This window comes from Mustela nivalis (assembly GCF_964662115.1).
Source record: "Mustela nivalis genome assembly, chromosome: 6".
Classification (NCBI taxonomy): domain Eukaryota; kingdom Metazoa; phylum Chordata; class Mammalia; order Carnivora; family Mustelidae; genus Mustela; species Mustela nivalis.
Genome location: NC_139025.1, coordinates 77,143,718 through 77,164,469, shown reverse-complemented (window position 1 = coordinate 77,164,469; position 20,752 = coordinate 77,143,718). Strand labels below are relative to the sequence as shown.

Below are 20,752 nucleotides of genomic sequence, written 5' to 3'. Positions count from 1 at the left end.
TTGAGAAGTCTTAGGAACTCGGTGACTCTATCAAAGTCTAGTAACATTCACATTATCGGGATCCCAGAAGAAGAAAAGATAAAGGGGCAGAAAATTTATTTGAAGAAATATTAGCTGAAAACTTCCCTAATCTGGGGAAGGAAACATACCCAGGTATAGAAGCACGGAGATTGTCCCCAAAAGTTCAGTGCAAGGAGGTCCACATCAAGACACATGGTAATTAAAAAAGCAAAAAGTAATAGTAAAGAAAAAATTTTAAAGCTTCAAAGAAAAGGGAAATCGCATAAAGCTATCAGCAGAAACTTTGCAGGCCAGAAAAGAGTGACATGATGTATTCAAAGTGCTGAAATGAAAAAATCTGCAGCCAAGAATACTCTATCCAAAAGAAGATGTGTTGTAAACACACACACACACACACACACACGATTATTATGCAGCCATCAAAAATTGAAATCTTGCCGTTTGCAACAACATGGATGAAACTAGAGGGTATTATGCTAAGCAAAATAAGTTAGAGAAAGACAATTATCTTGTGATCTCACTGATATGAGGAATTTGAGAAACAAGACAGAGAATCAGAGGGGAAGGGATGGAAAAATGAAAAGAAGACAAAACCAGAGAGGGAGACAAAGCATAGAGACTCAATCTCAGGAAACAAACTGAAGGTTGCTGGAGTGGAGGAGGAGGTTGGGAAGGATGGGTTGGCTGGGTGATAGACCTTGGGGAGAGTATGTGCTATGGTAAGTGCTGTGAATTGTGTTAAGACTGATGAATCACAGACCTGTACCCTTAAAACAAATAATACATTATTATTAATAAAAAATTTTTTTTAACAGAAAAGCAGTAAAAATAAGTATTTCTTTAAAAATCAGTTAAAAGATTCATACAATAAATGGATATAAAATGTGACACCATATTCCTAAAACATGGGGTAGGAGAGGAGTAAAGAATAGGTTCAGACTTAAGCAGTCATCATCTTAATATGGACGACTAGGCAGATGTTATACACAAACCTAATGGTGACCACAAGTCAAAAAGCAGTAATAGATATGCAAAAAAACAAAGAAAATGGAATACAGGTATATCACTAAAGAAAGCCAACAAACCATGAAAGAGAGCAAGAGAAGAAAGAATAAGAGAAACATCTATAAAAAAAGTACAAAACAAGTATCAAAATGTCAGTAATTATATATATGTCAATAATTACTGTGAATGCAAGTAGACTAAACACTCCAGTCAAAAGACATGGGTGGCAGAGTGGTTAATAAAACAAGGCCCATCTAGGTGCTGCCTGCAAGAGACTTGATTTCAGACTAAAAGACACTTGCATATTAAAAGTGAGGGGGTGGAGGTAGCTGTGCCTATGGGTTTGCCACAGGTAACTTTTTCAGATTGCAGTTCTCTGCTATCCCCAAATAAACCCATGGTTTTCTGGTAAACTAAAAATAAGTAGATAGATAGATAGATAGAAGTGAGGGGATGGAGAAACATTTACCATGCAGATGAATGTCAGAAGAAAGCCAGGGCAGCAATACTTTATGTTGGACAACATAGGCTTTAAGACAAGGGTGTAACAGAGACAGAGACGTTAAATAATCACAAAGGGAACAATGCAGCAAGAAGATATAACAATTGTAAATATTTATGCACCCCGCACGGGAGCTCCCAAATACATAAAACAGTAGGAAATAATCAATAGTAATACAGTAACAATAGGGGGACTTTAACACCCCATTTGCATCAGTGGAGAGATCATCCAGATAACATCAACAGAGAAATAGTAGCTTTATTTATTTATTTGCTTGTTTGTTTGTTTGTTTTTAACTGTTTAAATAGTCTCTGCACCCAAAATGGGGCTCAAACTCACGACCCCCAAGATCAGGAGTCACCTGCTCTTCCAGCTGAGCCAGCCAGCACCTGGTAACAGTAGCTTTAAATGACCACTGGACTAGATGGATTTGCCAGATATATTCAGAACATTTCATCCTAAAACATTAGAATACACGTTCTCCACAATAGGTTGCATGTAAGTCCACAAACCAAGTCTCAACAAATTCAGGAAGATCAGAATCATATTGTGCATCTTTTCTGACCACAACACTATGAAACTAGAAGTCAGCCACAAGAAAAAATCTGGAAAGACCATAAATATATGGAGGTAAAATAAAATGCTACTAAATAATGAGTGGGTCATCCCAAAAAATTAAAAAAAAAAAAAAGAAATAAAAAATTACATGGAGACAAAATGAAAACACAGTGGTCCAAAATCTTTGGGATGTAGCAAAAGCAGTTTAAAGGGGGAAGTTTATAGCAATACAGGGCTACCTCAAGAAGCATGGAGAAGAACAAACATGCCTAAAAACAGCAGAAGGAAGGAAATAAAGACTAGAGAAGAAATAAATAATACAAAAACTAAAAAAGCAATAGAACAGATAAATGAAATTAGGAGCTGGTTCTTTGAAAAGATAACAAAATTGATAAACTTCTGGTCAGACAAAAAAGGAGGGAGGGCCCAAATAAGCAAAAAAAGTACAAATGAAAGAGGAGAAATAACCAACACCACAGAAATAAAAACAATTGTAGGGAATATTATGAAAAATTATATGCCAACAAATTGGACAACCTAGAAGAGATGGATAAATTCCTGGAACCATTTAGCCTATCAAAATAAAAACAGGAAGAGAGAGAAAATCTGAACAGACCAATTACCAGTAAGAAAATTGAGTCAGTAATGAAAAACTCCCAACATACAAAAGTCCAGGATCAGATGACTTCATAGGAGAAATTTACCAAACATTTAAAGAAAGGTTAATAATATTCTTCTTAAACCATTCCAAAAAATAGGAGAGAGGAAAACTTCAAAATTTATTCTGTGATGCCAGTACCATCCTGATACCAAAACCAGATAAAAACACCACCAAAAAAGAGCACTGTAGGCCAATATATCCCAATAAACATAGATGCAGAAATCCTCAACAAAATAGCAAACTGAATCCAAGAATACATTTTAAAAAAATCATACATCACAATCAAGTGGATTTATTCCCAGGATACAAGGGTGGCTCAATATTCACAAATCAGCAACGTGATACATCACATCAGTAAGAAGAATAGAAACAATATGGTTATTCCAACAGATGCAGAAAAAACATTTGACAAAGTATAACATCCATTCATGATAAAAACTCTCAATAAAGTAGGTTTATAGGAAACATACCTCAACTTAATAAAGGCTATCTGTGAAAACCCCACAGGTAATGTCCATCCTTACTGGGGAAAAACAGACAGCTTTTCCCCTGAGGTCAGGAACAAGACAAGAATGTCCACTCTCACCACTTTTATTCAACATAGTACTTGAAATCCTAGCCACAGGAATTAGACAACAAAAAGAAATAAAGGCATCCAAATTGATAAGGAAGAAGTAGAAGTTTCATTATTTGCAGATGACATGATACTATATATAGAATACCCTAAAGACTTCACTGTAAAAGAACTACAACTGATAAGTCAGTAAAGTGACAGGATACAAAGTCAATGTACAGAAATCTGTTAGCATTCCTATATGCTAATAATGAGGTGACAGAAAATGAAATTAAGAAAAGAATTCCATTTACATTTGCACCAAAACCAATAAAATATCTAGGAATAAACTTAACCAAGAATGTGAGAGACCTGTGCTCTGAAAACTATTAAACATTGATGAAAAAAATTCAGGACAACACAAAGAAATGGAAAGACATTCCATGCCCATAGGTTAGGAGAACAAATCCGGTTAAAATGTTTATGCTACCCAAGGCAATCTACAGATTTAATGCAATCTCTATCAAAATACCAACAACATTTTCCATAGAACTAGAACAAACGATCCTAAAATTTGTGTGGAACCCCAGAGGACCTCAAATAACCAAGGCAATCTTGAAAAAGATAAAACTGGAGATGTCAGAATTCCAGACTTCAGGTTATATTACAAAGCTGTAGTAACCAAAACAGTATGATACTGTTTTGACAGAGGATTAATGGATCAGTGGACCAGACTAGAATACCCAGAAATCAATCCACAATTACATGGTCAGTCATTGACAAAGGAGGCAAGAATGTACAGTATGTGTGGGGTGGGGGGAAGATGATCTCTTCAACAAATAGTTTTGGGCTCCTTGGATAGCTAAGTGCAAAAGAATGAAACTGGGCCACATTCTCTAGCCACAAACACACACACAACTCAAAATGGGTTAAAGATCTGTGAGACCTGAAAAGTTAAAAATCCTAGAAGAGATCACAGGCAGTAATTTCTTTGGTATTGGCCATAGCAACATTTTTGTGTCTCATGAGGCAAGAGGGGAAAGAGCAAAAGTAAACTGTTGAAACTACATCAACGTAAAAAACTGCATGGTAAAGAAGGAAACAAGGGCAACCTACTGAATAGCCGAAGATATTTGCAAATGACATATCCAATAAAGGATTAGTATCCAGAATATATAAAGAACTCCTACAATCCCACACCCCCAAAACAATAATCCAATTAAAAACTGGGCAGAAGAGGAGCATCTGGGTGGCTCAGTGGGTTAAGCCTCTGCCTTCAGCTCAGGTCATGGTCTCAAGGTTCTGGGATTGAGCCCTGCATCAGGCATCTCTGCTCAGCAGGGAGCCTGCTTCCCTCTCTCTCTGCCTGCCTCTCTGCCTACTTGTGATCTCTCTCTGCCAAATAAAAATCTTTTTTTAAAAATGGGCAGAAGACATGAGCAGACTTTTCTTCAAAGACGTAGATGGCCAGCAGACACATATAAAGACGCTCAGTATCACTCATCATCAGGGAAATGTAAGATATCACCTCACAGCGGTCAGAATGGCTAAAATTAAAAACACAAGAAACAAGTGTTGCCAAGGATGTGAAGAAAAAGGAATCCTTATGCACTGTTGGTGGGAATGCAAACTGGTATAGCCACCCTGGAGAACAGTTTGGAAATTCCTCAAAAAATTAAAAATATCCTTATGCACTGTTGGTGGGAATGCAAACTGGTATAGCCACCCTGGAGAACAGTTTGGAAATTCCTCAAAAAATTAAAAATAGAAGTATGCTGCAATCCAGCAACTGCATTCCTAGGTATTTACCCCCCAAATATAAAAACACTAATTGAAAGGGGTATATGCACTTTTGTTTATTGAAGCATTCTTTACAATAGCCAAATTATGGAATCAGCCCAAGTCCATTGATAGGTGAATGGATAAAGAAGATATGTTATGTGTGTGTGTGTGTGTGTGTGTGTGTGTGTGTAATGGAGTATTATTCAACCATTAAAAAAGGATGAAATCTTGGGGTGCTGGGTAGCTCAGTTGGTTAAGCATCTGACTTGATAATCGCCTCAGGTCATCATCTCAGGGTCATGAGATTGAGCTCTACATCAGGCTCCAGTCTGAACACGGAACCTGCTTAGGATTCTCTCTCCTCCTCCTCCCTTTGCCCCACCTCACCTCTCCAAACCCCCTATCACACACACTCTTGCTCTCTTAAAAAAAAAAAAAAATCTTTTCATTTACAATATAATATGATGAAACTAGAGAATATAATCATAAGCAAAATTTTTAGAAAGACACTATTATTTCACCGACACAAAACAAACAAGCAAAGGAAAAAAAGAGACAAACCAAGAAACAGACACTTAACTAGAGAAAACAAGCTGTTGGTTACCAGAGGGGAGGTGGTGGGGAAATGGGTGAAATATGTAATATGTAGTAAAGGGTACACTTAATCATGAAGAGCACTAATGTATAGAATTGTTGAATCACTATATCATACACCTGAAACTAAATACAACACTGTATGTTAACTAAACTGGATCAAAATTAAAAACTTAATTAAAAATACTTTATTGCTAAAAAATGCTAACTATGATCTGAGCTTTCAGTAAGTTGAAATCACTAGTCACAAATCACTATAACAAATACAATAATAAAAAGTTTTTAAATATTGTGAACATTACTGAAATGTAATATATGCATGGACACAAAATAAGCAAATACTGGGAAAATGAAACCAAAAGACTTGCCTGATATAGTGTTGCCACAGACCTTCAGTTTGTAAAAAAAAAATCACTATCTGTGAAGAACAGTAAAGTGGAGCAAAATAAAACAAGGTATACCTGTATTTATTTGAATTGTAATTAGTTCTTTAAAGCAGAAACATGGTATAAATTTAATTGGATTCTTTTGAAGTTTTCATTTGGTAACACTTGGGATCTTGCCAGGACTCCCTATTTGGTGTCCTCTCCTATGCATCTCCTATATGCATCTGTATGCATTCCTGCACATGTACACACACAGCTTAATTGATATTCAGCTTTTCTTCCTCTTGTCTTCGTTTTGTTTAATACTTTCTCCATCTCCTTTGTCAGAATTTACTAGAGCATGGGAGGAACAAAGAACGTAATAAAGCATCAAAGACTTAGAGAAACCAAAGTACTTGGGTATATTCTGTTCATATATCCCTAGGTCTGTATAAATTGGCCCTGCCTACTCCATCCCCCACTAACTTGTTCAGCTTGCTTGTTTTTATTAACTAGTATTATCAATGAGGAAGGGAAATATTTCTAAATGAAACTTCTTTCTATTTGTGATCTATATATTAATAACAGATTTAGCAGTAGAAAAATGTAAAAGCTCTTACTCTGTTGAGTATTTGACAGGAAAATTCTTAATACTTAAGACAGTGATACAAAAAATAATTCATTTAGTTAAAGAACATTTGAAAAAATTAATTTATTGATAACCTGAATATCTTGAATTCCCAAAATGGATACTCACGATAATTTAAAACTAACTTTTTTTTTCAGATTTTATTTTTGTATTATGTATGTTAGCCACCATGCAGTACATCATTAGTTTTTTTTTTTTTAAGATTTTATTTATTTATTTGACAGAGAGAGATCACAAGTAGATGGAGAGGCAGGCAGAGAGAGAGAGAGAGAGAAGCAGGCTCCCTGCTGAGCAGAGAGCCCGATGTGGGACTCGATCCCAGGACCCTGAGACCATGACCTGAGCCAAAGGCAGCGGCTTTAACCCACTGAGCCACCCAGGCACCCACATCATTAGTTTTTGATGTAGTGTTCCATGATTCATTATTTGCATATAACACCCAGTGCTCATTATAACACGTGCCCATCTTAGTTTAGGACTTTGATGCTTTTTAACTGTTCATTTATTTTGTTGTTAATTGGAAATATTTGTGTTCATTTTCTTTCAGAAAGAACTGCTTTTAATGAAGTACACCATCCATTGTGAAAGTGGAAAAGTAAAAGTAAAGATTATTCATCATGCCTGCTGTGGCTTCAGTTCCTAAAGAACTCTACCTCAGTTCTTCACTAAAAGACCTCAATAAGAAGACAGAAGTTAAACCAGAGAAAATAAGCACGAGGAAGTATGTATCCTTTGCTAGTTTCACTGAATCATACTAATTTTTAGTTCATTTCCATATTATTAAGTGGGTTAGATAAATAGTCAATTTGAAGTTTATTTGAAAAATGGCATCATCACATGAATAAAGTAAGACCTCCTTAGAGAAGTTCTTAACTTTATTTTGGCAGAATATATATATATATTCTGCTGACATGAATATTTTCTGTTCTCTGGACAGTGTAACAATTCTAAGTTTAAGAGGTAAAGACTACAAGGTTTCTACAAAATTCATTCAGCCACAGTTAATGTCTTTTATAAAACAGTATAGATATACTTTAATTAAAGGTCATTTTATCCATATATATTTCACATCTAAGATATGATCCTAGCATAGTCTTTCTTTGATTAAAAGAGGAGAAATGTATTTTTTGTCTAATATTTAGCAGAGTATTAATTTGTGCCAATTTGACATGAACTTTCAATGTAATGATATTTTTTTTTTTTAAAGATTTTTTATTTTATTTATTTGACAGAGAGAGAGATCACAAGTAGACAGAGAGAGACAGGGAAGTGGGCTCCCTGCTGAGCAGAGAGTCCGATGTGGGGCTCGATCCCAGGACCCTGAGATCATGACCTGAGCCGAAGGCAGAGGTTTAACCCACTGAGCCACCCAGGCGCCCCCGGGTTTTTATTTTTGAAGACACACAGTTTATCTACCTGCTGACGTGGAGGCTAGAGACGATACTTCACTCTTAATGATTACAAAATCTGTCCTGAGATAAAATATAATAGGGAGAGGTCCAGGTATTTTGGTATTTACTGAAAGTAATATTGCTAAAAATCAGGTATCAGTAAAATTGTTAACTTGATAGTTTTATCTCTGATATGGGACAAGAGGCAATAGTGGAAATTTTCTTCTGAATTAATTTTGACAGACAAAGGAGAAGATTTGGAGATAAGTTACTACATAATTAATAGAGTTGGAAATTGAGGTTTCAGAAAGAAAGGTGTATTTTGCCAGCCATATATCCCAGACTTGGGGCAAGCAAATTTTAGAAAGCGGGAAAGAGGCGTTCCATGGCTCCTCCATAAATGGGAGGCTCTAAAAAAGATGATATATATGATCCCAAATGAACCTGTGAAGAGGTATCTGAAGAGACCTGTGAATGCACAGGGACAGCCTTATGCATCATTTTCTAAAGGAAATAGAAGCTGGAAAGAAAACAAAACATCAGGGATGAAGAGGACAGAACAGTAGGAACTTTAAAGAAGGTCACAAAAGAAAATCCCAAAATGAACTGATATTTCTAACCATTACAGTGGACAAAAGGGTCTTTTAAAAAACCAATCTTTTCAGGGACAGGAAGAATAAGAGAAGGATTGGCCTACTTCTTGACCTAAGTTGGTAATATTGGTGGGATAACAGAAAAAACAGTTCTATTTAACTTCTGCTGATGGGGCGCTTGGGTGGCTCAGTCTGTTTATTCAGCTTTTGATTTGGGCTCAGGTCGTGATCTCCAGGTCATGAGATTGAACTCCATTTTGGACCCTATGAGGAGTTTCCCCCTCCCCCCATGGAACCTGCTTAAGATTCTCTCTCCCTCTCCCCCCGCCCCAACCCCATTCTCGAATAGGTGCTCTCTAAAATAAAGATAGATTTAAAAATAAATAAAAAACTTCTGAATGACTTTCAAATAGAAAACAATGGGAAAGATAAAGCTACCTTGAAGCTTTCTCAGAGATCTTCACATAATCCTGAGACAGATCCATTCATTCTAGTCATGTCTGGGTTAGCTCTGGGACCACCTTGATTCCATAGGAAATGTATGTCAGCAGGACTTCCTTAAATATACCTCTTCATGTTCTTGCTATGGCATAGCACTAATCAAAGAACGATAGGATCTTTTTAGGATTTTTAGCTGTTTCACTGTACGCACAGTGAAACAGTGCCATCTATGGCCATCTCAGCTTGGTCGGCTACATATAAGCTTGTGAGATATACATGCATCAGAGTGAAAGAAGTTTAGATAAAAGTTTAGAAAGAAGTTTATGTAAAACCCAAGGACTATTGCTTCCACTCCTAAACTCTTCCAAAGAGAATCTCTCACTAGCTTTGGTTTGATTTATCTGATTTTAGGACCATGATGCCATGCAAGGCAGATTGTACACATGCTAAGCAGAGTGTATCTTTTGTCGTAAAAAAAACTTTGGCCCTGTTCTTTATGTGGTGGTCTTGGCCTGGCCAATTTCATCACTAATTCATGTTTTAGTTGTGGAGCAGATTGAAAATTACAGAAAACAAGAAACACTCTTCTGTATAGATAAAATTGATAAAGCACATTATACGTGAACATTAGTACTATAACTAGGTTGCCAAAACTTTAGTCCGCAGTGATTGAATTCCTCCCAAAGGAATGCCTATTTTATTAATTTGCTTTCTAAAGACTTTACCAGGCAGATGACCTTAGACTGAATGCCACAGAATCCTCAGATTTACCAAAGTGGAATTTTAAGATCACTTATTTTTAGACTTTAAATCCCTTTTCCTTCCAGCACCAGTGAATCAGAGTGCAATTTGGTCATTTTGTAGAAGACTTTAACCAAGTAAAAAGATTGAACTTCTGTTTCTTTCCCTACCCCTTATTTCTTGGATTTTAGGTGGGGAGATTTTTACAGCATATTTAGAAAGGGGTGAGGAGAATTGAAAAGTATCTTAACATTAAACATTAACTAAAGATTTTAGCTCCCCTACTTTAATGCAAGTGGTATGGAGTTATCTTCCTTAATAGTAGAGTATGACTATTAAATGACTGCCCGAGGACCACTTGTCTCAGGATTATCTACCATAGCAAATCTTTTAAAACTGGACTCAGTGCATTTTGAACAGTTCAATGGTATATAAACAACTCTTGGGAAGCAGAAGTACTTATTAGTAGGATAGGGGAATTTTCAGGTTGCATCCAAACATATATGAAACTTTGTATAATTTACAAAGTCATGCAGTCTGAATTATGAAATTCACTTACCAAGATTCTCTGTAGACCTTATCATGATTTCCCCCCTGCCTTTATATCAGGTGTTTTAATTATTTTTTTCTCTAATTGAAGTTATGTACAGAGTGCCCTGAAGATCTTCAAGACAGCAGAAGAATGCAGATTAGATCGTGATGAGGAAAAGGCCTATGTACTGTATATGAAATATGTGACTGTTTATAATCTTATCAAAAAAAGGCCTGATTTCAAGCAACAGCAGGTACCTTTTATTTTTGCATTTTTATTTGCTAAGTTATTTTTGCGCAGTAGAGCTACTGATTTCCTCTAAAAGTTAACTGATACTGAAATTAGGTCACACTGTGTTGGACCAAGTTCAAACTCTTATGCAGCTAGAAAAAGTAAACTAAATGTTTAGTTTCTTCATTTTTAGCTGTATATATGTAGATGTAATCACACTGTATACACATACCTCATTTACCTTGGATTAGTACAAGTTTATAGCAATGTAAAGATGCCTAAGTTTTCTGTTACAGTAAATGATCACCAGATCAAGTGGAAGGATTCAGTTTACTCATGCATTAAATACGAAACATGTGTCTGCAGTCATACTTTTTCAGGATTCAGGATTTTGTCAAGTAATGTATGTGTGTATGTGTTTCATTTTTACTTTTTTATTTGAGTGTAGTTGAATACAATGTTACATTAGTTTCAGGTATACAGCATAGTGATTAGATAAATTTATACATTATGCTGTGCTCACCGAGAGTGTAGCTACCATCGGTCACCATACAACACTTTTATATCATTGACTACCTTCCCTGTGTTCTGCCTTTTATTCCTGTAACTTAATCTATTCCATAGCTCGAAGCCTGTCTCCCACTTGCCTTCACCCATTTTCCCCCTCTCCTCCCCCTCCCCTCTGGTAACTATCAGTTCTCTAAATTTACATGTATGATTCTACTTTTCATTTGTTTATTCATTTGGGGTTTTTTTAGGTGCTGCCTGTGAGTGAAATCATATGATATTTGTCTTTCTCAATCTGACTTGTTTCATTTAGCATAATACCCTTTAGGTTCATCCATGTTGTCACAAATTATACAGCCTCATCCTTTTTAATGGCTTTGTAATAATCCAGTGTATGTGTGTGTATGTGTGTGTGTATGTGTACACACCACATCTTCCTGTTTCATTTTTCAGTCTCTGGTTGGTCTGTCTCTTGTTTTTATGTGGCAGCTTTTTATATTTGAGTGACATTGTAGCTGTGTTAAAGAATCAGTTAATATTGATTGCTTCCATTTTTATTTGCTATTATTACTATTACTTTTCCTTTTTATCCTTTGAGTAAGTTCCTTTCTTTTGCTGAAGCCGTGGGAAAGGATATAAATGGATAAAGAGAACTAATAACTAGGTATGTCTTGCTAGAGAACATGGTTGCATTTCAGCTGTACCAGAAACGGACAAAAGAAGAACACAGTGAGTAGGTTAGAGAAATTGGAGGAATATTGTGTGGGTGGTTCCACCAGCAGCCTTGCTACCAGACAATAAGCAGCAGCAACTTATACTGCATATAGGTTTCTCACCTGGTTGAGAAGCCTTCTTGAAATAATATTGAGATTTTGTTGTTGTTGATCACTGAATTGGTTTGCCTTATTTAAATTGACTTACAGAAGTGAAAAATGTTCTCTCATTCTTTGAGATGACTCTTTCTTTAAAGATTTTTTTTTAAGATTTTTTTCTTTAAAGGTTTTATTTATCTGTTTGACAGAGAGAGAGATCACATGCAGGCAGAGAGGCAGACAGAGAAGCATGGGGAAACAGGCTCCCTGCTGAGCAGAGAGCCAGATTGGGGGCTCAATCCCAGGATCCTGGGATCATGACCTGAGTCGAAGGCAGAGGCTTAACTCCATGAGCCACCCAGGTGCCCCTGAAATAACCTTTTTTTTTCCCCCAGAGTGGTGTGACCTATATAATTTCTTTTGGTTGTTGGTTAAGGGATGACTTTAGTGTTTTATTTAATAGTGCTAAGTCATTGCTGGTATTTTTCACCAACAAAGTTATGTTAATAATAGTTACAGGGATTTAGTTGTAGCTTTGGAAAAGTGGCCCCTTGCATGTTAGGTTCATCCTTCTGTCCACAGTTGGCTAGATTGGTCCTAATCTTAGAACATTCTTGAGCATACCTGTCTGCAAATACAGAGGCTTGCCCAAATTCAAACAAGTTTCTGTACGCTCTTTGATGGTTTTTATAATATCTATTAAAGTGGAATTATTTTTAAAAGAAGGGTAGAAGTGTTTAGTAAAGTAAATTTTTTTGAAAGATTTACAATTTTGGATAGCTTGGTAGTTTTGGTGTCTCCTGTTTCGTCTGTTGTGGTAGGGCAAATTTTGTATGTATTTACTTTTTGCTGTAGTTTCGTTTCTTTTCTTTTCTTTCTTTCTTTCTTTCTTTCTTTCTTTCTTTCTTTCTTTCTTTCTTTCTTTCTTTTCTTAAAATTTTATTTATTTGACAGAGAGGGGCAGGCAGAGTCAGGGGAGAAACAGATGTGGGACTTGATCCCAGGACCCTGGGATCATGACCTGAGCCAAAGGTGGCCACTCAACTAACTGAACCACCCAGGCACCCCGACTTTTTGCTGTAGTTTTCTAAGTTAGTGGTTGCTTTTTTTCTTTGAGAAGATTGGGGGTGTTCTTATAGCTACTTTTTTAACTTGAGAAGATTAGGAGTGAAGTTTAATCGATAAGAATTTTTTTCCATTTCCACAGAGTATCTATTACATTCCCAGAGGGAGTAGTTGAAAGTTACAGGAGTTGTTCAGTTTAGGAAGCTCCCTCCCAAGGCTCAGGTAACTCAGGCTGTTACTTCATGCACTGGAGTTGTTCATTTGCTCTGTCCAGGGTACATATCTCCTTCTGCCTTCTGTTTTTGTTTTATTTAACCCAGCATCTCCAGTGCACTTCAAGTATGTGAAGTGTTAAATTTACCAACTAGACATTTTCTAGGATTTACACTTTAAATCAGGTAGGGGCAGAATATAATGTCACTAGTCTTCTTCAGAAACCTGTATCTTTCACTCTTGTTTTACACGAGGGAGTATTTAAGATTTACATAAAATGTTAATTTAGGAAGGTCACTAGTAGAAGATGCATTACATTTCTTATTCATTGAAAAAAATCCCTTTATGAATAATTTTTTCAGGGTTATCTGAAAAGGGAAATAATATTGAAAATATTAGTGTAGCAAAGTCTAGATAAATTAGAATTATATTTTCAAATCTGCATGATATACATGATAATTATTCCTAAATATTTTTGGTAAGCCTTTTTATTTGTGAAATCATGAGACTTGAGTTTTTGTGTTCAGGAATAAGAAAGTTCTATTTGGGTAAACCTGAGAAACAAATGGTTTAGTTGTGTAAAAAATTGGATGTTATTTTTCTATTCTGTCAACTTGAAAATATTAATTGTTCTCCTTTAAGAGCACAGAGAGATATAATTACTGACAAAAAACCCCTCACTAATACTAGGGGAGTGTCTTCTGGAAATTTGTAACAGGCATGCCCAAACACAAACAATTTTTTCAGAATTTAAACGGGGTTAAGCTTATAGGCTGGCTTTTTTTAATGAGTTCATGTCAAAAAAATTAAAAAGCAAGTCACAGTAATTTTTGTTTTATTTTTATGAGAGAAATCTTAAAATAATGATTAAATTTTGTTTTCTTTTGAAAACACATTGCATCGGGATGCCTGGGTGGCTCAGTCAGTTAAACATCTGCCTTTGGCTCAGGCCATGATCCGGGATTCTAGAATCAAGCCCCACATCGGGCTCCTTGCTCAGTGGGGAGCCTGCTTCTCCCTCTGCTTTCTGCTCCCTCTCCTTGTGCTTATGTTCTCTCACTCTCTCTGACAAATAAATATGTACAATCTTAAAAAAAAAAACAAAAAACACTGCATCAAAATTCTGGACATTTGTGGCAGCTGAAGTTTTCAGTTGCTACAATATTGAAAAAACTTTACTTTTATTGAAATTACATAATGAAGGGCCTTTTAAATTATTTAGTCTTTATTTAGAAGAATAAGCCTAACCTAAAACATGATGTACTTTATTTATGTATTTTAAGTATTCTCTACATCTAATATGGGGCTCAAACTCATAGCCCCAACCCTGAGATATCAAAAGCTACATGTACTTTACCTACTGAGCCAGCCAGGAGTCCCAAAACATGATCTTCTTTTCGGCTAAACAGACATATGGTAGTGGTTGTCAATAGATTTACCCCAAACCAGCTCTTAGTGACTGCTTTTCAAAGAGCCAGCAGTGCGTATCTTGCGTCTTGGTCTTTCTTTTTATTAATTTTTTATTGCTATATCATTTGTGATGAACTGTGCTACTAGGCTCTGTTTCAGAGTCACACTGACAAGTTGTGGCCAGTTAGATAATTAGATCCAAAAATCAGCTGAGTTTCACTGTGCTATTGTCATGTTCAGCCAACCTTAATTTGAAAATATCTCTGATTGCAGGATCTAATCAATGACCTCTTAGAGAAGTTATTTTTCTTAACTTTATTCTGCTTAAGTTATGTGCCAAACGTTTTGTGGTTTTTTTTAAAGATTATATTATTAATGATTTATTTCTGTCATCTGATACTTACTCAAGGCTTCCTCAAGTGTTTTATGTCAAAAGTGTTTTGACTCCAGTTGAGAGGTGGGTTGCTATTATAAAGGTGGAGGCAAAAACCTCGCAGTTTAAAACAAGGAAAACAAAATAAATACCATGCTGTAGGTCAATATACAATTTGCTTTACGGGTTCTGATTCTAGAGAAAGAAACCTAAGTAACATATTTGCAATAGGAAAATATATATTTTTCCTGAAATCTTTGCTTTTTGGTCTTATTCATAAATAATAGGAATAGTATTTTATATATATATTTTTAAGATTTTTACTTATTCATTTGAGACAGAGAGAGAGTGTGTGCACAAGCAGGGGGAGAGGCAGAGGGAGAGGGAGAAGTGGACTCTCAGCTGAGCAGGGAGCCCAGTGTGGGGCTTGATCCCAGGGCCCTGAGATCATAACCTGAGTCAAAGGCAGATGCTTAGCCATCTGAGCCACCCAAGCACCCCCAGTATTTATACTGAAAGGTGTCTTCCAAATAAATAAAATTACTACCTTTTAGGGTTTTGGGTTTTTTGTTTGTTTGGGGTTTTTTTGTGTGTGTTTGTGCAAACTAATTGTATGAAGAAATGCTTTTGAAACATTTGGAAAGCAAGTTGTGTGTTTATGTAGGTTAAAAGTTAAAAAAAAAACATTCAGTTATGTTTTCATCCAGTCTTTCCTTCACGTAGCACCATGATTGTAACGTTTTTAGCATTAGTGCTGTGTACAATGACCAGTACTAAAAGTATGGGATGGTTTTCTTATAATTTTAGGACTACTTTCACTCAATACTTGGACTTGCAAACATCAAAAAAGCTATTGAAGAAGCTGAAAGACTCTCTGAAAGCCTTAAACTCAGGTACAGACATTATTGTAAAATCTTTAAAAGAACATAAATTTAGAAGATACAAATAATATTTAGAACTTGTCGATTTATATCTGACCATGCGTATGAATCCCAGTTCCTAGAAATAAATTTTATATTAACAAAAATTAGAATCTTCTGCCGTATTGCCTTTATTATGTTTATGTGTTACATTCATATTTTTTACTGAAAACCTGAAAATGTTCAGAATGATAGATTATTGTGATAAGCCTTGGTGTAGTATATCAGAGCTTAGGTTCAGGTTTTCCTAACTCTCTGACAGGATTTTTTAGAAAAATATAATTCCTCAGATGCCCCAGGCAGTAACGTGCTACTGGACACTGGTCTTATGGGAATGAAGTATTTACTATTAGTTTTGAACTGCCTAGTTTGCAGTAGCTATTATGTTTAAAAACAGATCTAATTCTAGTATTTACCATGACCGGCTTGCCAGGCTTATAAAGTAATAAGAAATTAAAAACGGTATGTTTCAATTTTTAGTTATTAATCATTCTTTAACAGAATAAAAGGGAGCTGTTTTTCTAACTGATTTTTCACGGTTGAATCAATGAACTATTCTAGTTATATATATCATAGTCTTTACTTAGAAATTATTTTCTCGAATTAATATATTCCTTTTATCCTTTTCAGAAATTACTAATCTTGGGGCTGGAATGTGTTAGGGTGGTTGGTACAATTTAGAATCACCGTTCTTTTCTTCCTTTCACCAGTTAATCAACTGAGTAGAAGAGAATTTCTCCTAATTTTTAGGTTACCCCTTACTGATGTTTCTCTTGGATTTGTCTAGTTTTTCCCTACTTGTACTGTTACCAGAGATACTCCTTTATCTTTTGGTCATGTAAACCATTTTCTCACTTATTTGTTGTCTTTACCTTTTTATATTTTGGATTACTTTATATGTGAATTAGTTCATTTTAAGAGTATAAGTCCTTTGAAAAAGGAACTGCAGGAGATTTGAGTTTTTTTAAAGGTTGAAATTAGTGGGAAGGAAAGAACAAAAAGAGCATTAAACAACCTTAACTTAAGAGCATAGTGTTTCTTTTTTCAAGATTTTTGGGCAATTTAAAATCTACAGAGGGCAAATTTATGAGTTGTGGTTTGGAACAGAACACTGGCAGATAAAATTTCAGCTGGAGGGAGGAAGTTTGCTGCCATAAAATACCCCACAGTAGGGTACTAATTTTATGGAACTGGAACTCTTTATTTTTCATGTCATGCCAGTAAAAGACATCTTGACTTCTTTTCCCAACTAGATATGAAGAAGCCGAAGTACGGAAAAAACTTGAAGAAAAGGACAGACAGGAAGAAGAGCAGCTGCAGAAACAGAAAAGGCATGAAGCAGGAAGAGAGGATGGTGGCACATCACCTAAAAGTTCCTTGGAAAATGTAATGGATTCCAGAGACAAAACCCAAAAGGTATTTCAAATGTATTCTGTGAAGTAAAAAGATTGTTTTTTTCCCCCAGATAATTTGCTTAGTGCAAGTTGAGATAACCACTACAACATACTTTTAGGCAACAAGGGTAAAATTTAATTTAGTGTTTTTATTAGAAATTTAATTAAATATCCTAGCTTCATTTGATTCCATGTTTCTTTTGGATCTTTACAGATTAATCAAGTTAATAATAACTGTAAAAAACTAATTAGAGCAGTAGAAAGCAGTTAAGTTGTAATTCAGTATATCTGAGTTCTGGCCCCATGTCAAGTCTTGCTTCACCCTTCTAGGACTTAATTTCCTCATTGCCAAAGGAAGATCTTGAAATAGATGTATCTTTAAGGCCTCTTCTTTCTAATGTAATTTAAATTGAAAAAGATTTGGTATGCTACTTACTTGATGCCCGGTCTTAAGTGTTTGTAAGGTCTCATACTCTCTCCCTCGCTTTTTCTTCCTTTCTGACCATTTCCCTTTCCTCTTCCTCATTTGTTCCATTTATTCAGTGACTACTTGTAATCTAGCCACAATCTTGTTGGCAAGAACCATCAGTGACTCAATCTGTACCTGCCAGCTACCACTGTAGCTCCTTCCCTTCACCTTCTGAGAAACTACTCTTCCTAAAATACGATTTCTTTCTTTTCTTTTGTGTGTATGTGTTTCCTAAAATACAATTTCTTATGTACTGTCAAAATTCATATAAAGATTTCTGCTTTACTTTTTCTTAAGGATTTTGTAGCTTTCAGCTATCATTTGTATGTGAATCATCATCGGTTTCATTAAGAAATAGTTGTTGAATTACTTGTGACATTGTACTAAGCACTATTTAAAAAGAAGTGAAGAAATATGGTTTGTTGATTTTAGGAACTCATAATTTAAGTAACACTGCCATAGTGGAATGTTCTTTTGTAGGTCAAGTGGCGGATACAGATAAAAAGCAAAACTTCAAAGAACTGTGTGAAAGGGACTTGAAAATGTCTTTATTTTGTTGCCTTTCCAGCAGGAGAGCCAACTTTTATTACTTACTAAGCCAACTTATTACTTTTACTTTTGTTTAGCCTTTATGTACTGAAAAAAAATTATAATTAGACACCATTACCTAGTGTCAATAATCAGCTAACATTTGTCACCTAACACTTGTCACATTTTGTACCTGCACTTCCCCCTTTTGCTAGATCATTTCAAAGCATGTTATAGAGGACATATCATTTTACTACTAAATGTTTCAGTGTACATCTCAAAGAAAGGGACATTTTCTTTTTAATGACAATACTGTTTTTTCACCCCATAAAATTAACAATAATTCCCTGATATAATCTAATGCCCAGTCTATATTCACATTTACCCACTGCTCATAATGATATTTTAGAGTTGATTTGTTTGAATTAGGATCCAGATAAGGTCCACTCTTAGTCTTCTGATTGTTTTGTCTCTTAAATTAAGTCTCTGTAGTACTCTCTGCGTTAGTCCCCCATTTCACTTTTTTAATTTCTTGCCTTTGACTTTTTAATACAGATCAGATCTGTGAAATGAACCAACCACATCCTGGATTTATCTAATTGTTTCCATCTTGTATCATTTAATCTATACATCTATCTTCTATATTTGTTGTAGGCTAGAAGTTCAACCTAGAAGCTTAATGAGATTCAGGTTCAGTTTTTGCTTTTGGCAAGTGCACTTCATAGGTGACTCTGTGCACTTCATAACTGCATTGTATTAGGAGGCACATTACATACACTCCTTTTTTAATTTTAGTGATGCTAAAATTGATCACTTCTCAAGTGGTTGTAGGTTTTTCCTCTATAAAACGAATTAGTATCTTACAGAAATAACCTGCGTTGTCTTGGTTAGAAAATACAATTATATTTTTACAAATTTTTGTTTTCCTTCAATTATGTAATATTGAACTCTGAAAGGAATAGCCAGAATTTTTATTTCATTGTAAGAAATATTCTGTCATTGGGGCACCTGGGTGGCTCAGCGGGTTAAGCCTCTGCCTTCAGCTCAGGTCATGATCTCGGGGTCCTGGGATTGAGCCCCACATTGGGCTCTCTGTTCGGCAGGGAGCCTGCTTCTCCCCTCTCTCTCTCTGCTTGCCTCTCTGCCTACTTGTGATCTCTCTCTGTCAAATAAATAAATAAAATCTAAAAAAAAAAAAAAAATATTCTGTCATTGAATTAAATATTAAATTTCTTAACAGACTGTGCTTTTATATTATATTTAGCCTTTAACTGAAGAAAATTTCAAGGAAGTGTTACATGATTCTGTTGTATTGCTAGTTATTTTAGCTGTTTTCTGCTGCCAGATAACCTGATGAAGCCAGGACTCTTCATTGGTATTTTAATAAAATGCCAGTACTTCGCACACTTCATTTTCTGGGCTTTCAGTTTCAGTGAAGTAATAGAGTTGAACTTTCTATTTCTATAAAAAATTTTTACTTCTGTTAAAGTTGAAACTTTCTTTTTGTGAAACAGATAAATGGTGAAAAGAGTGAAAAAAGTGAGACCACAGAGAAAGGTAAGTGTGTACAGAAGGGAGGGAGTTCTTTTGAGTCATTATTGAGATATAGTATTTAATATTTAATGCAAATAAGCTTCAGATTTTACATTCTGTTTGTATGTAAGTGAACAATGTTTACATACATTTTGTATGTAAGCTTTATCATTTTTCTTAGTCTGTGCCGTTATATCGAAAACGTGTTTATATTCTGCATATGTCATGGGGAATATTTATGTTAAGTTGTGATTAAAAACAATCAAAGCCACAGTTTGTACTTTTCAGGTCCCCCCCCCCCAAGATACAGTTTAGCAAAGCGGTTAAGAGTACAGACTCTCCAAAGTCAGACTGCCTGGATTTTGAATACTGTCTCTGAATTTTCATGTGATCTTGAGCATGTTACTTAACCTCTCTACCTTAATGTCCCCATCCTGCAAAGTGAGGGTAATAGTAGTATCTGTTATATAGACTTAGAAAGATTGAGTAAGTTAGCATGTGTGAAACTTTTAGTGACTTTTTATAAGTGAACTTTATAAAAGGATTTGTATATTTACTATTATGACTCTAGTTTGTAGAGCTAATTATTTGAAAGTCTTTTCCATTTCCCTCAAAAAAATCCAAACTAGTAATTTGGATGTTATCCATATGTGATATTGATACTCCAGTCACAAAAATGTGACCTAAACAGTAAAACTTGGACAATTGTGTAAGTTTTCCTCTCTCAGGAAAGGTTCAGCTTAAATATCAATTGTATGTAACATTGAAGTAAATTCTCTATTTAAAATATTACTGTACAGGGACACCTGGGTGACTCAGTCAGTTAAGTGGCTGTCTTTGGCTCAGGTCATGGTCCCAGGATCCTGGGATGGAGTCCCACATCAGGTTCCTTGCTCCTTGGGAAGCCTG

The 20,752-nt window shown here is 35.5% G+C and overlaps 1 protein-coding gene across 2 annotated transcripts in view; it reads left to right on the top strand.

Annotated features, from left to right (window-relative positions):
• Positions 1–20,752, top strand: part of USP8 (ubiquitin specific peptidase 8) — a 74,111-nt gene that overhangs the window by 14,470 nt on the left and 38,889 nt on the right. For both annotated transcript variants that reach the window (XM_082734783.1, XM_082734782.1), the window contains exons 2-6: positions 7,238–7,411; positions 10,497–10,641; positions 15,807–15,892; positions 17,173–17,335; positions 19,825–19,867. In XM_082734783.1, coding sequence (XP_082590909.1) covers positions 7,308–7,411; positions 10,497–10,641; positions 15,807–15,892; positions 17,173–17,335; positions 19,825–19,867 — 541 coding nt within the window. In that variant the 5' untranslated portion in view covers positions 7,238–7,307. The remainder of the gene's footprint in view (positions 1–7,237; positions 7,412–10,496; positions 10,642–15,806; positions 15,893–17,172; positions 17,336–19,824; positions 19,868–20,752) is intronic.